This window comes from Bombus pascuorum, chromosome 1, assembly GCF_905332965.1.
Source record: "Bombus pascuorum chromosome 1, iyBomPasc1.1, whole genome shotgun sequence".
Taxonomy (NCBI): Eukaryota; Metazoa; Arthropoda; class Insecta; order Hymenoptera; family Apidae; genus Bombus; species Bombus pascuorum.
The window spans coordinates 9,681,896-9,697,113 of NC_083488.1; the positions used below are offsets into that span (position 1 = coordinate 9,681,896).

The 15,218-nt window shown below is 28.8% G+C and overlaps 2 protein-coding genes across 3 annotated transcripts; both read left to right on the forward strand.

Annotated features, from left to right (window-relative positions):
• The first annotated feature begins 211 nt into the window (after nt 1-211).
• Nucleotides 212-10,924, forward strand: LOC132904599 (HEAT repeat-containing protein 5B). Its single transcript, XM_060955246.1, has 34 exons — nt 212-510; nt 721-889; nt 1,002-1,213; nt 1,293-1,440; nt 1,507-1,617; nt 1,689-1,872; nt 1,946-2,106; nt 2,186-2,435; nt 2,525-2,668; nt 2,744-2,994; nt 3,072-3,183; nt 3,281-3,533; nt 3,626-3,735; nt 3,815-3,978; nt 4,191-4,223; nt 4,542-4,616; nt 4,689-4,964; nt 5,049-5,330; nt 5,478-5,667; nt 5,743-5,912; nt 6,001-6,322; nt 6,411-6,677; nt 6,754-6,935; nt 7,011-7,256; nt 7,317-7,536; nt 7,619-7,885; nt 7,962-8,124; nt 8,192-8,307; nt 8,376-8,660; nt 8,723-8,959; nt 9,042-9,193; nt 9,264-9,477; nt 9,730-9,875; nt 9,967-10,924. Exons 2-34 carry the CDS (start codon nt 758-760, stop codon nt 10,141-10,143), a joined length of 6,252 nt encoding a protein of 2,083 aa, XP_060811229.1. The 5' UTR covers nt 212-510; nt 721-757; the 3' UTR covers nt 10,144-10,924.
• Nucleotides 10,925-12,170: 1,246 nt separating this feature from the next.
• Nucleotides 12,171-14,904, forward strand: LOC132904458 (prostaglandin reductase 1-like). Of its 2 annotated transcripts, none has more exons than XM_060954988.1 (4): nt 12,171-12,494; nt 13,704-13,998; nt 14,132-14,408; nt 14,486-14,904. In XM_060954988.1, exons 1-4 carry the CDS (start codon nt 12,389-12,391, stop codon nt 14,825-14,827), a joined length of 1,020 nt encoding a protein of 339 aa, XP_060810971.1. In that variant the 5' UTR covers nt 12,171-12,388; the 3' UTR covers nt 14,828-14,904. The 2 variants fall into 2 exon arrangements, with proteins under 2 accessions (XP_060810971.1, XP_060810981.1); XM_060954998.1 differs by lacking the exon at nt 12,171-12,494 and adding an exon at nt 13,282-13,425.
• Nucleotides 14,905-15,218: the final 314 nt, after the last annotated feature.

Consider the following 15,218-nt stretch of genomic DNA (forward strand, 5'->3'; position numbering starts at 1 on the left):
AAATTATTAACATTTTATATTTGTTATAATAAAAAATTTTTTGATAATATGTTTTATAATTACCTTTTTTCAATTTAACATGATTTGTTATATAATTAATTTTATGATAATAGTTGAAAAAGATAAATAATCAATCTAACATGAATGATATACGAACACAATAAAAATACGTCAAGTAAGCAATCTTAATAATTCGTTGTCGATGTTTCTCATCCAGAAGATTACGATCTACCCTAACCTAAATCAGGTTAAGATTTATCAATTACGTGGAAAAATTGTATCTTGCTCTACCCGTTTATATAAATTGTTGAAAGGTGTTAAATACCGAATGACATGCTGTTTATAAAGTGATTTACTTCACATCGTTTTATTTTTTAATGTGAAACGTAGATAAATACGAATACTAACTGTTTTACGTTGATGAAATGGAGTGATTACAAATATATTATATAAAAAGAAATAGAAAATTATGTTATTTCCTATATACTGGTGATATCGGCAGTATTTCTGGTATTTAATTATATATTTTTATAAAATTTTAGTATTAATATTTATGTACTAATAAATAATCTGTTTATTTCTAATACGTGATAAAAATACATATGTATATTTTATGAAAGGGAGATATCAGATTGTTATGATTCTTTAAAATGCATATTTAGTTCTCTAATTACAAATAATAACAATAAAAGTTTGTTAATAATATATGATTGATTGCAGGAAGAAAGTGGGTAACATTAGAAACTAATTTATTGAAATGATGATGGAGTTGAGTCATAGTTTGACTCTCAATGAGGATGCCCTTAATCAAATCCCAGAAGCTAAGAGGCCAGTTTTTATATTTGAATGGTTACGTTTCTTGGATAAGGTTTTAATAGCTGCACAAAAGGTATTATTGATTTAAATGATATATTTCCTTGTTGCAACGTATTTTTGCCAGGAAATATATATATAATACATTTGTTTTGAACTTTTATTTTATAATAATATATAACTTTCAGAGTGATATTAAGGGATGTCAGCAAAAGCTAGTAGAACAATTAACCAAACACATGCAAGGAGCTCCTGGGCCTCCTACACGAAGACTTATTGCAAGATGTCTTGCAACTTTATTTAGTGTTGGTGATACATTTTTGCTTTTTGATACTGTTAATAAGTGTAATGATATTCTTAGAAATAAAGATGATTCTCCAAGCTTCCTCCCAACAAAATTGTAAGTAAAATTCTTGTATATTTAGTTAGTAATAAATTTTACACATTCTGTAAGTTTTAAAATTTGTTACTGTTTATAGAGCTGCTATATGTTGTGTGGGATGCATGTATGAAAAATTAGGAAGAATGATGGGCAGGTCATATGAAGAAACTGTACAAATATTAATAAAGTCTTTACGTTCTGCAGAGTCACAAACTCGAATAGAAATTATGCATACTCTAGAAAAGGTAATATTTGGTATTATACAGAGGTTAAAATTATTTTGAAAATCTTACATATATTTGAATTATTAGGTTTGTGCTGGCATGGGATCTGCAATTACAAATGTTCATAAAGAAATATATAAAGTTTCTAGACATTATCTTACAGATAGGGTAATGGCTGTAAGATGTGCTGCTGCAAAGGTATTTTATTATGCTTTATTTGATATTTTGTAAATATACTGCTTAAAATATATTTAATGCAATATTTACAGTGTTTATTAGAAATGTTAAATCATGCATCATTTTTATATACTACTGAAATAGAAAGTGTTGCTACACTTTGTTTCCGAGCATTTGAAGGTTCAAACTATGAAGTACGATGTGCTGTTGCAAAATTACTTGGTACATTGGTGGCGATGACTCAGCTTCCAGCTCCAAAAGGAAAAAGTCCTTCAGGTATTTTGAATCTGCACGTTCAAGTATTCATTATGCATTATGCAAGAACTATTAGTTATTATTATTGTTTTAGTTACACAAAATAAAAATTGTAAACAAATTTCACTTGACGAAGTCTTGAATATTTTAATGTCCGGATTTTTAAGAGGTGGAGTAGGTTTTTTGAAGGGTACTGGAGAAATAATAAAAGGAAATTCTAGTGTTAACAGAGAAGTTCGAGTTGGAGTCACACATGTAAGAAAAAATACAAAAGATAACATCTCATATTCACTTTATAAAACAATCTAATTAATTATTCATTGATATTTTACAGGCATATGTTGTATTTGTTCAAATGTTAGGAGGATCATGGCTTGAACGCAATGTTGGCACATTAGTTGCACATGTACTTGACCTTGTAACGAATCCAAAAGCAGCAAGCTCACATGTTGATGCTGTCTATTCTAGAAAATGTGTTAACTTTATATTACACGGTACTGTAGGGAAATTATTAGGAGAAGGGGCTCAGGCTGCTGCATGTAAAGAAATAGCCTACATTATTTTGAAACAGATGAATTCTATTGGTAAACATAATTTTTTTTAGTTTTTATTGTTATAGTAATTTAATAGAATATACATATGTATTTTTTATCTTTTTATTCTAAATTCTTAGATTTTAGTCCAGAAAACGCAAAGGACTGTAACCAAGAAACATTATTCAGTCAACATTTATTAGTTTGTGCACTGCAAGAAATGGGAAATTTGATCTTAGGATTGGGTACAACAGCTTGTAATTTATTGTCTGATCAATCTTTGAGTATGTAGCCTACATATATACGATATATACTTACTAATTTTTTTGATATTTATATTAATTTGAATGTTTTTCCAGATTTAATTGATACCATTATGGCTGTTTTAATTCACCCATGTCAAGCAGCTAGACTTGCAGCTTCGTGGTGTTTACGTTGCATTTGTGTAGCAGTACCAAGTCAGATAACACCTCTAATTGATCGTTGCGTAGATGGAATAGAAAATATGCGTAGTTCACCAGAAGCAATAGCTGGATATAGTAGTGCATTAGCTGCAGTTCTCGGTAGCGTTCGTTTATCGCCACTTGGAGTTCCACATACAAAAGGAAAAGTAATTATTTTTAAATAACATTTATGTGATTTTATGATGGCATAGAATTTTATAAAACAAAAATAATTTCATTTTAGATTATATTTAATACTGCAGAAGAACTTTTGAGAAGCGCAAGTCAAAACAGTCGTTTATCGTTAAACAGAACACATGCTGGATGGCTTCTAATTGGAGCTATAATGACTCTTGGTATAGTACACTTAAATCAATGTATTGTAGAACAATTAAATAGTAAATGTATTTGCATCCTTAAAATATTATATCTAATAAGAAACCATGGGTTTAGGAACGGCGGTGGTAAAAGGGTTATTACCTAGAATGTTGTTATTATGGAGAAATTCTTTTCCTCGTTCAAATAAAGAACTCGAAAGCGAAAAGGCTAGAGGTGATGCTTTTACATGGCAAGTGACTTTAGAAGGTCGAGCTGGTGCATTATCTGCGATGCATAGTTTCTTGTTACATTGCCCCGAACTTTTAAACGACGATATTACAAGACGGCTTCTAACACCAATTGAATCTGCATTGGCAATGTTAACAAAGTATGTTATATTTATATATATTTCTGAAATATTTCTAGTTGTTGCTTCTAAAATATTCTTAGTTTAATGTTATATCCAAAATAACATTTCAGTTTATCACCTGTATTGAAAAATTACGGTCAGCAATTAAAGGCTCCAGCTGCTATGGTTCGTTTGCGTTTATATGAGACACTATTATTATTACCACCTCAAACTTTTGAAGGTAATGATAAATATTTGTAATTATAAAAATTATGTGGAGGTACTACTTAAAGAAACGAATAATTGCAAATATTAAACAGGTTCTTATACACATCTCTTAAGGATGTTGGTATCAGAGTTTACATTAACTGAAAATCCTGGAAATACTACAACTTCATTATTACGTGCAGTTTGTCATGCCAATGATTCTGTAATCCTTGGTACATGGTTACAAGAAACTGATCATCGTACAATTGAAGATCAAGTATGTGTTTGAAAATACTACTTTATAACAGTGTTCTACATACATTTTTCATGTGCTCTATGTGTAGATGCTGTTAACATATCTTTCATATACCATTATTAACTTTTATTAATGTAGAAATTTAATGTAACAACTAAGCGGTCAAACTATAAGGAAACTTAACATATATAATATTAATTGAAATTAACATTCATATTTCCACTCATATCCAGATGGAACCAAACAGAAGGGCAGATTTGGAACATGTGAGTAATGTTCTATGAAGCCTTTCATTATCTGCTGTTCATCTGCACAATTTTCCTTTTACACTTTTTTTATTTCTTATGAATGTTGTAAATTAATTTATAAAATAATGATAAATATTAAGAGTGGTAGTCTCAATTTATACTTTGTTTTAAAAACTGTTAATTGTAATTAATTTCACATTCATGGGTTCTATTAAGATAAATGTGTTACACTTGTTTTTATTTTTTACTTTGTATTGTTCATACTATTGATAGTAAAAACAATAAAAGATAAAAATGGGATTTACTCAATCTACATATATATTGTATTTGTTTCAGCTGCAACCAAATAGCGCTGCAGGGTCTGGAGCTTTGGAACACAATCCATGTTGTCTTTATAGACCTGTACCACAAGTAATGTTTTTTAGATCTTATTAAAAATATAGATTTTTTGTAATGATTTTAATTCCATTGTTACTGTTTTAGGACGATATAATTCCAGGACCTTTGCCTTTGGGAGTTGCAGTCATTGATCTCTCTGTATCCCTGTTCGGTCAGATCTTCCCACGTGTAGCAAATAAGCATAGATTGCAGATGTTAGATCATTTCAGTGAATGTATAAAACATACAAAATCTGGTAGACAAGAAGCAATACAGATGAATGTTTTTACGGCTGTGCTAAGCGGATTAAAGGGACTGAATGAAGCAAAAACTGGCTTTGGTCAAGAAGATGTTAAGAAATCTGCGACTAATCTCATTATTGTAAACATTATCTTATAATAACATTACATTATATTTTCATTTTATTCGTTATAGAGAACTTAATTGATGTTGTTTATATTATAGAGTGCTTTGGTAAGCAGTAATTCGATACTAAGATGGGCAGCTGGAGAAGCTGTTGGAAGAATGGCTCAAGTTATTTCTGATCCCAAATTTACGGCGGAATTAGCACAAACAAGTTTTGACCGCTTAAAATCTGCTCGCGATGTTGCTAGTAGAACTGGCCATTCTTTAGCGTTAGGGTGTCTTCATAAATACGTGGGTGGGATGGGATCTAGTCAACATCTAAATACAAGTGTCAGTATTTTACTTGCACTTGCTCAAGATAATTCATCTCCAGTAGTACAAGTGAGTCTATATTGATATACGTATAGCTAGTTTTAGTTAGATATTTTTTAGGCTACTCTTACATAGTCTTTTATGTATAGTTAGGCACTAATTAAAATATATAGTTAGTTTCAGTTAGGCACTAGTTAAAAAAATTTATTTATTCAGGTATGGGCATTGCATGCTCTTGCACTTATAGCTGATTCTGGTGGACCAATGTTTCGAGGCTATGTTGAACCTACATTATCTTTAGCATTGACTCTTCTTCTTAATGTTCCTCATTCTTATATTGATGTACATCAGTGTATAGGAAAAGTATTATCAGCTCTTATCACAACGATAGGACCAGAATTACAAGGTGCATAGCTTTTACTGTACCTCAATTACAAAAGTTTAAATACACATAATGTATATTGATTGTTTGTATATTTAGGTAATACATCAACGATTTGTATGGCACGTTCATCGTTTTTATGTGCTTGTGCAATTATGCAAGATCATCAAGACCCTCTTGTACAGGCAGAAGCTACAGGATGTCTTCAGCAACTACATTTATTTGCACCAAGACATGTTAACTTATCTTCTCTGGTTCCTACACTATGTGTAAGGTTTACACTACAATTATATTTCATTTGTCCCATATAAGTGATATAAAAACCTTTTTTTATATTGAAATTTATTTTATTTATAGCGAACTTTATCAAGCAATCATTTGCTTCTACGTAAAGCTGCAATCTCTTGTCTTCGACAATTGGCTCAACGCGAAGCGAAGGAAGTATGCGAACATGCAATGACATTAGCTAACGAAAGTCGAGATACCAATATAGTAGAAGGTCTTGTTATAACAGAAACTGGTCTACCGGGGGTCTTGTTTAGTATGTTAGACACGGAAACTGATAGCAAATTAATTAAAGACATTCATGACACGCTAACGAGTATGCTGCAAATTTTAGCAGCAGATCATCTATCTCAATGGTTGTCCTTATGTAAAGATGTTCTTACAATAGCTTCAGGTATTATAATATACTGTAATATGTCAACAAAGATAACCATTGCTAAATTGAATAAGATTAATAAGATATTCATGTTTATGACACATAGAAACATGTAATAACGAAGAAGGAAATACTATTGACGTCGAAGATAGTACTACGGATACTGATAATGCAGATACAGAAGGAGATGATGATCAAGCTGAATTTCATGCAGATGAATCTACAAAACAACGTCCAACTATTACACCAAGGTGGCCAACTAGAGTATTTGCAGCACAGTGTGTTAGAAAAATTGTCGCTGCTTGTGTGAATAATAAACAAGCGCACTTTGATCTTACCTTAGCGAAAGAGATGCAAACATCTAAGGGAAAAAGTATTAATTTTTCAAATTGTAATATTTTTAAATATAACTACCAACTTATAACTTTACTAATATTTCCTAATTACAGGCGACTTTCTAGTATTACATCTTTCCGATTTAGTACGGATGGCATTTATGGCCGCGACAAGTGATTGTGATCCTCTTCGGCTTGAAGGATTGAAAACGTTACAAGAAATCATAGATAAATTTGCCAAAGTTCCTGAACCAGAATTTCCTGGACATTTGTTACTTGAACAGTTCCAAGCACAAGTAATTAATTATAAATATAGAATTTTGAAGTATTTTTCATAAATATATCACATCATCATTTAATAATTATCATAGGTTGGAGCTGCGTTGAGACCTGCATTTTCAGCAGAAACAGCATCGCATGTTACAGCTGCAGCATGCGAGGCATGTAGTGCTTGGATTGGAAGCGGAGTTGCTAGAGATCTCAATGATCTTCGTAGAGTACATCAGCTACTAGTATCTTCTCTAGAAAAATTAAGGGAAGGACATACACGACCACAACTTTATAACGAAAGTTTGTTAACACTTGAAAGATTAGCGATTTTGAAAGCTTGGGCAGAGGTAAGAAACAACTTATAATACTATCCTTTCTTTCTTTATACTTATTACTTTCTTCATCAGGTGTATGTAGTTGCTATGGTAAAAGATGGTTCTGCATTAAACAGTAAAGACACATTCAGTCAAAATTCGAATCAAATTGATGATGATAATTGTGAAGATTTTGGGAAATTTGAATTTCAAACTGAAAGTTTATTAAGCTTAGTGCAACCAGAGTTATTAAGTTTAAGTCAATATTGGCTAGCTGCCTTGAGAGATCACGCATTACTTTCCTTACCTCCAGGTATAAATAGTTTGTATGCTGTATATAATTTTTTAAATTATTTCTACAAAATACTTATAACAATAAGTCAATATTTTATTAGAATTTTCCAGTCAGTTACCTCATGATGGTGGAGCTTTTTACACAACAGATACAATGGAATCTGCTCGACCTCATTATGCTGAATCATGGGCACCAATTTTACATGCTGCAACACTTTGGCTTAATGCAAAAGGATTTGGATTAGAAGAGAGTAAAAACGAAGTGGAAGCATCAAACGCAACTAATAATAATAATAATAACAATAATAATAACAGTGATGTCTCTACTAATAATACTACAAATGTTGAACGTTTCCATTTATTATTTGGTAAAAATCCTTCGATAATATTAAATTAAACATTATATATTATTTTATAGATAGTTATATTTATTAATTATTTTAGGTATATGTATGGAAGCATTATGCAGCCCTCGTGCTTCAGAGTCTACTCAAAATACAGAAACATGTTTAAATGCATTGTACACTTTATTAGATTCTATTTGGGCTCGTAAAGTTTTAATTACGGACCGTTCATTACCAATTGAATTATGTAATGTTCTTCACAGGCAAGTCCCTTATTTATATAAATATAAATATACATATTATGATATCTTACTGTATATTTTATTGTAGGATGCTTTTAACAAGAGAAAGTTTCGTAATACAAATGATAGTAATGGAAGTTTTGAAACAAATAATGAAAGCAGCACAGGAAGATTTGACAGAGAGAAAGAAATCTAAATTGGAAGGTAAAAAAATTTTGTCTTACATATTCAGGAAAATTGAATATACAAATATGTATATTATTTTATAACAGAAATAGCACCAGCACATGAAGAAAGCAATGAAACTCAACATGTAGATTTACTAGGGGAAGGAGAAGAAAGTGGCGAACTTAATCCTGGAAAGTCATTGGTATTTGCTATTCTAGAAGTGTGTTTGTGTCTTTTAGTCCGACAAATCCCAGCACTAAATCCTAATCCTGATGGAACAACAGCGATTTTATCCCAAAGGGGATATATGCCATCTGAAGAAAGTGGGAAACTCATAGCTGCTGCTCTTAATATAATGGAGTCTCTTCCTACTCTTTGTTCTCCTCAAGGTAAATATATGCTTTTAAACAAAGTAAATAATTATTTTTAACACATAGTCTTTTAATATTAGGTGCTGTAGCAATTTTACCAACACTCCTGTATTTATCAACTGGAGTGATCAGAGAAACTGCAGTGCGTACGGACAGTGAATGCAATAAAACAACATCAGATACACCAGTTCATGCAGCTTTACATTGTATAAAAAGTCTTACCACAAATAAATATGCAAAAGATCATAGAAGTCAGGAACAATGGACAAGTCTTTTACAAAGTGCTCTTGCCAAAATCATTGATCTGGCTAAAACCGGTATTTGAATTTAAAATCACATAAAATTTGTTTTGATATTAAAACATATTTAGCTAATAAATTTTTTAAAATATATTTGTAGGAAATGATGAAACGAAAATGGACGAAGTGGCGATGATGTTAGGTATTGCGGTATTTGTTCTTCATGCATCGTCTGAAGTTGTGAGTGCACCGAATTTACAATTTCCGTGTATAAATCATTTTAGACACGCTTTCCAGTCAGAAAACATAATGGTAATAATGTTTCAATATTATGTTTTACACTTTTTATAATTTGAGATATTTACACTTTGAAATTTTATAGGTCAAATTAAAATGCGTTCAAACGTTAAGAACGATATTTTTACATCCAGATCGTGTAATAAGCACTCCTTATATTCATGCATTAGCTCCAAGATTAGTAGAATATCTATACAGTGACAAGAGTAAACAGATTACAACTGATTTAGAATTATCTTTCACTTTGGAATGTATTAGCACAGTTGAAGCTCTTATAGGACTTGCCGATCTTTCACATCGTACGTATTAATCTGTATTATTTGTATTTTATTTATTACATAACATTTACAATAGTATATCAATATTAGAGTAGTGTTATGACAAAAAGTATGTTACATGCTATTCAGGAGACCTTTTACAAGGTTTGTAAAAAGAGAGTAATATATTTACTTTGTATTTTACATGATAAAATGCAGTTTATTTGACTAATTGTAAATTATTTGTAAATTGTAAATTTGTTATAATCTTAACATATTTTTGTAATTAACTAGGCATACAGATGTTGACTTTACTTGTGCCAATCCTAATTAATTATTTATTGGAGGGAGATCAACTACAACATGCTTCCAAATATCAATTAAGTCTTCATCAACAAAGTTTTCAATGGCTTAATAAGATAGGACCAAAATATCCTCAGGTACTTAGTTCATGTTCTTTAAATAAATTCGTCTTTAAATACAAAATAAACATAAATTACTGGTATCTAAGTATTCAATGTTTTATTTTAGGAATTTAAGATGTTAATGTCTCAATCTACAGAACTAAAAACTAAATTAGAAAATGCAGTGAGATCCACTCACCAACAAGCACAAAGACATACTAGACCAGTAGATCTTGTAAAGCCACAGATAAAAATTTCTACACCATCCATCAAACTCAAAACAGATTTCTCAAATTTTAATTGAAACTTTCTATAATCGCATCTGACATGTTGTATATTTATTAGGAAAAGAAATGTAGTTTATTTCTTATAATTAAAACTTTTATAGCTTTAACAATTAAATATGTTACAGGAACAATACAAACAAAATCTAGGTTTTTATTTTTTAAACAAACATTATACTTTTATAACATGAAGAGTAAAAAATAAGATAATGTAAAAAATAGGACATAATAGTGTTTCTAAATAATATACAACATGTTAAAAATAGTGCATCTAATCCTACTAATGAATAATAATATATCATCATTGTATTAGTTCATTAGTTAAATTCCATGCGTGATGTGTGGAACAGATATAAGATATAACTTGATATTATGTGTAAGATAAAATATTTTAATTATGAAATTTTCATAAAAATTTCATTAATATAAGTACTTGTTTCATAGTACTTATTCCTTAGCACTTAGTATTATTTAAAATAAAATAATGATTTGACTTAAATATTAAAACATATAACATTGGCATAATTATGCAATATATAAGTTCAAAAACTTTTTTTTTCATCGTACGGATTTATGTTCCTTAAATAAGGAAAATTATTGCTTTCGCCTCTCAGTAAGTTTTATATATAAACAATTTAACGTAATTTTGAAAATGTATATTAAAATTGTACAATTATATTTATTTAAAAATGTAAATTGTATTTTGTAGAAAATTTTAATAATTCTCTTAATTTTATTTATATCTTTATAAAAAATTGAGATAGTAGGGATTACATCAAGGCACAATAAAAATTATGTAAAGTAGTAGAAAAGTGTAAGTATTTTATATTCCATAACTGGAACAATAAATTTTCATAAATTATTTTTCATACAGTTAATTTTCATATCATATAAAACTATAATATTTTGTATCATTAAGTAAAGTTTATTTAAAAAGTATTTTATATTTTTTTTAAGTGTAATTTTGGTACCTTAAAATCTGTATAGATCATTTACAATAATAATTATATTTTACAAACTTTAATTTTATACAGTGATACATAATAACAAATATAATAAATAGTTCAATTTTTTAAATGAGTAGTATAATTTTCATTGTCTAATAATCTGTAGTATTAAATAAATTAATTACATAACAAAGAGCAACATTATATGTGTTATGAAATAATATAATTTATACAAAATTATGCTAACGAAATACAAAAATATTAGAATAAAATATAATCATTATATAAATGTAATATGAAATACTCCTTTATAGTATAAATTAGGTAATAAAATATGAAAAATATGTTATATTATTATCAATTATTATTACTATTATCGTAATATTAACTTTAATATCTGTTAAAATAGTCAGATAGAAATGTATTAGATATGATATCAGAAATTATCAAATATAAGTAAACAGACAAACTTAAAAATACATTAAAAAATCCTACATTGCTTTACTATCTATAGTATAGTATACTATACTATACTATAATAAAAATTTTAAACATACAAACTACTTAATAAAAGACATATGTTGAAATTAAAATAATATTTATGTTCATTTAAATGTCTATTTTTCTATATTACTTCTATGTATATGTGTATACTTATCACACTAAATTTTGATGTAAATCTTACAAATATTATGCTCATTTTGTCTCTAAAACCAATTATAACTTATATTGAAATTTTATTTGTAATGAAATATTCAATAGAACATTATGCATTTGACATGTATTATAGTAATAATAAAATGTATTGTTATTGTATTAGATAATACAAAGTATTAAATTAAAATTTGATCCTTTACAGATATATACATATGTAAGTTATAAAAATAAAATATTAATTGTGTACAGTTATATCTTACATTAATTTCTGATATAATTTCAATATTTTTAAACTTACTATAAACCTTCATTAATTAGGTAATTAGTAGAGTTCGATTTAGTATCTTTAATAAGTTAAATATGTTGTTGCAAAAATATCAAATGAATTAAAAAATCCTGTTATTTCATCAAGTCGTGTAATTACTTATCGCGTAGAAATAGAGGGGAGTTCCAGAAGAAAATAATCATCGCGATGAGAATAGTCTGTTAGTCAGTTCACATAAAGTGATCTGTCGATTATATACCATTTATTTCATTGATTTAGATAGTTTAAGTTCGAGTGGTTATTTTAACGACTATAATTCCAAATAATATTGTGCAAATTGTCAAGTTAAAACTATTGCGAAGTCATTATTCTACTGCTTGTAAATATTTATGAAAAATGGTAAAGACAAGAAGATTTATTGTAGCAAAACATTTTCAAAAGAATCCAGAGCCATCAGATTTGCAATTGATCGAAGAAGAATTACCTTCTCTTCATAATGGAGGTAAAGATTTTAATAATAGAGTTGTATATATATCGATTAAACAAATGCAAGTAGATGTCACATGATTTGTCATTAATCAACATTTGACATTGATAACTGTGTATTTTTTAAAATAGAAAACTAGTTATATTGATATTCTTACTCATTATACTCATAAATTCATTATATTCATAGATGCACTGTATTCATTGTTTGTGATTACATTTTTTTCCCTTTAACATTGTGCAACAACTTCAATATCAAATGATATAAGATGTAATTATGCATTTATCTAACCCGTGACTCGTGACTTAACTCAACGGAGGTCACGATTAATACCTACACGGCATTTATAAAATATTGTAGACATAATATCCATTATCTTGTCCTAAAATAGAAAATTACAGAATATTATGCTCAGATATGATTTTTTAATACACATTTTTTTAATGATCAAAATGGAAGATACAAAACATCACTCAAAAATAAAAACAAAAACATACAAAATATACTCATTGCTTTGAATTTACAGAAAAAATTGAAGAAGATTATATCTAGAAATATTCGTTTATTATTGATATGATTTTTAATATATATACATTTCGTTGATATAATAGAAAACGGAAAATATTATTAAAATATTATTATTTATGAATTTTAAAAATAGTACAGATAAACATTTTTTATATAAGATAAGAAAAACTGTAGTGAAACTTGAAAAAACGTTTTAGAAAATAACGTTGCATTGACGGGATGAAACTACACAACTTATATAAAAAAATACATGCATTGTACATGTTTCCAACGTCTACGTTTTATATTGAATAATTTAGCAATCTATGAATGTCATAAATAGAGAGAAGTGTCATGCAATAATGGATGTTTTAGCTTCTAAATGACATCATCATTCAATATACTTTATTCTTACGAGGAGAATATTTTTAACGTGTTTGTACGTATTTTGCAGCTATCGCGATTTCGTAGGGTCAAATGAGACAATTATGATATCGTTATCAACCTACAAACAATATCCCTTGTCATATTATTGCATAACAAATTTAAAATAAATCTTGCATTAGATGATGTAATATCTTTAACATTATGATTATCATACTATTAATAAGTACTAATGACATTAAAAAAATAAAAGATAAAAAGATAAATGTGGAATAAATACATATATACATATAATGTCCTAAAAGCTGAATAACATATGATTTATATTTTCAGAGTACCTTGTTGAAGCAGAATATCTCTCTGTGGATCCTTACATGCGAGTTTATGTTCAGAGATATCCAGTGGGTGTAACAATGATTGGTGCACAAGTAGCTAAAATTATTGAATCAAAGAATCCAGATTTCCCAGTAGGAAGAAGAATTGTTGGTTATTTGGGATGGAGAACACATACCATTATAAATCCACATTGTTCATCTCAATATGAACTCTTAAATCAAAAACCAATGCTGGTACCTGATATTGGAGATCTATCACCATCACTGCATCTAGGAATTTTAGGAATGCCAGGGTAATAATTACTATATCAAATGTGTATTTTGTAATCTGATCTGTTTTTATATAATTTTTTATAAATTTGATCACTATGATATATTTATCCGTTCTAAACAATTTATTCAAAAGTTTCATATTCTCTATGACAGGGCCACAGCATATTTTGGTCTTCTAGAAATTTGTAAGCCAAAACAAGGCGAGGTTCTTGTTGTGAGTGGAGCAGCAGGAGCTGTTGGTTCCCATGTTGGTCAAATAGGAAAACATGTTCTTGGACTTACTGTCATTGGTATTGCTGGTTCAGATGAGAAGTGTAAATGGCTTGTAGAGGAACTTGGTTTTGATCATGCTATTAATTACAAAAAAGGAGATATTGAAGTTGCATTAAGGAAAGCTGTGCCAAAAGGAATCGACTGCTATTTTGATAATGTACAGTTATTTAGCATTATAAAATAATATCAAAATTTTGTCACAACATATTTATTATGGTTATGTTATAACAACAGGTGGGAGGAGATATTTCTAGTATTGTTATATACCAAATGAAACCCTTTGGTCGCGTAGCTATATGTGGATCTATATCTTCGTACAACGCAGATTCATCATCGCTACCAAAATCGACGATTCTTCAACCGCCGTTTGTGTTTAATCAATTAAAGATGGAAGGTTTCATAGTGAGTCGTTGGAATAATCGTTTATCAGAAGCTACACAAAAGAATCTTCAATGGATACACGAAGGGAAGCTTCGCTATCATGAAACAATTACAAAAGGTTTTGATAACATGTTTGATGCATTTGTTGGCATGTTACAAGGAAAGAACGTTGGCAAAGCTGTTGTTCAAGTTTGAAGGCATATAAAAGAATATTGTAATTTGTTTAAAACTACTTGTATACCTCTATAAAATACATATATTTTTTGTCTTAATTTCATAATTTTTATTATAAACACTCGTTGTTCATATAGTAATTAGTATAGACAAAAGATACAAAGTAATTAGCATAGACAGTTTTATTGCAATATATTACACAGATCATAATGCATCACAATGAATAATTACATTTGGTTTTTTTGATGCCCGAGAGCATGATCCTTAAACCTTAGGTACATATCTTAGTAATCGTAACGTTATGTCTAGTACAACCTTATACGATACCTTACTGAAAATTACGTAAACTTACATCCATTTCTACTTACAATATAATACATTTCTCGATTTAGTGGAAATTCCACTATACCGA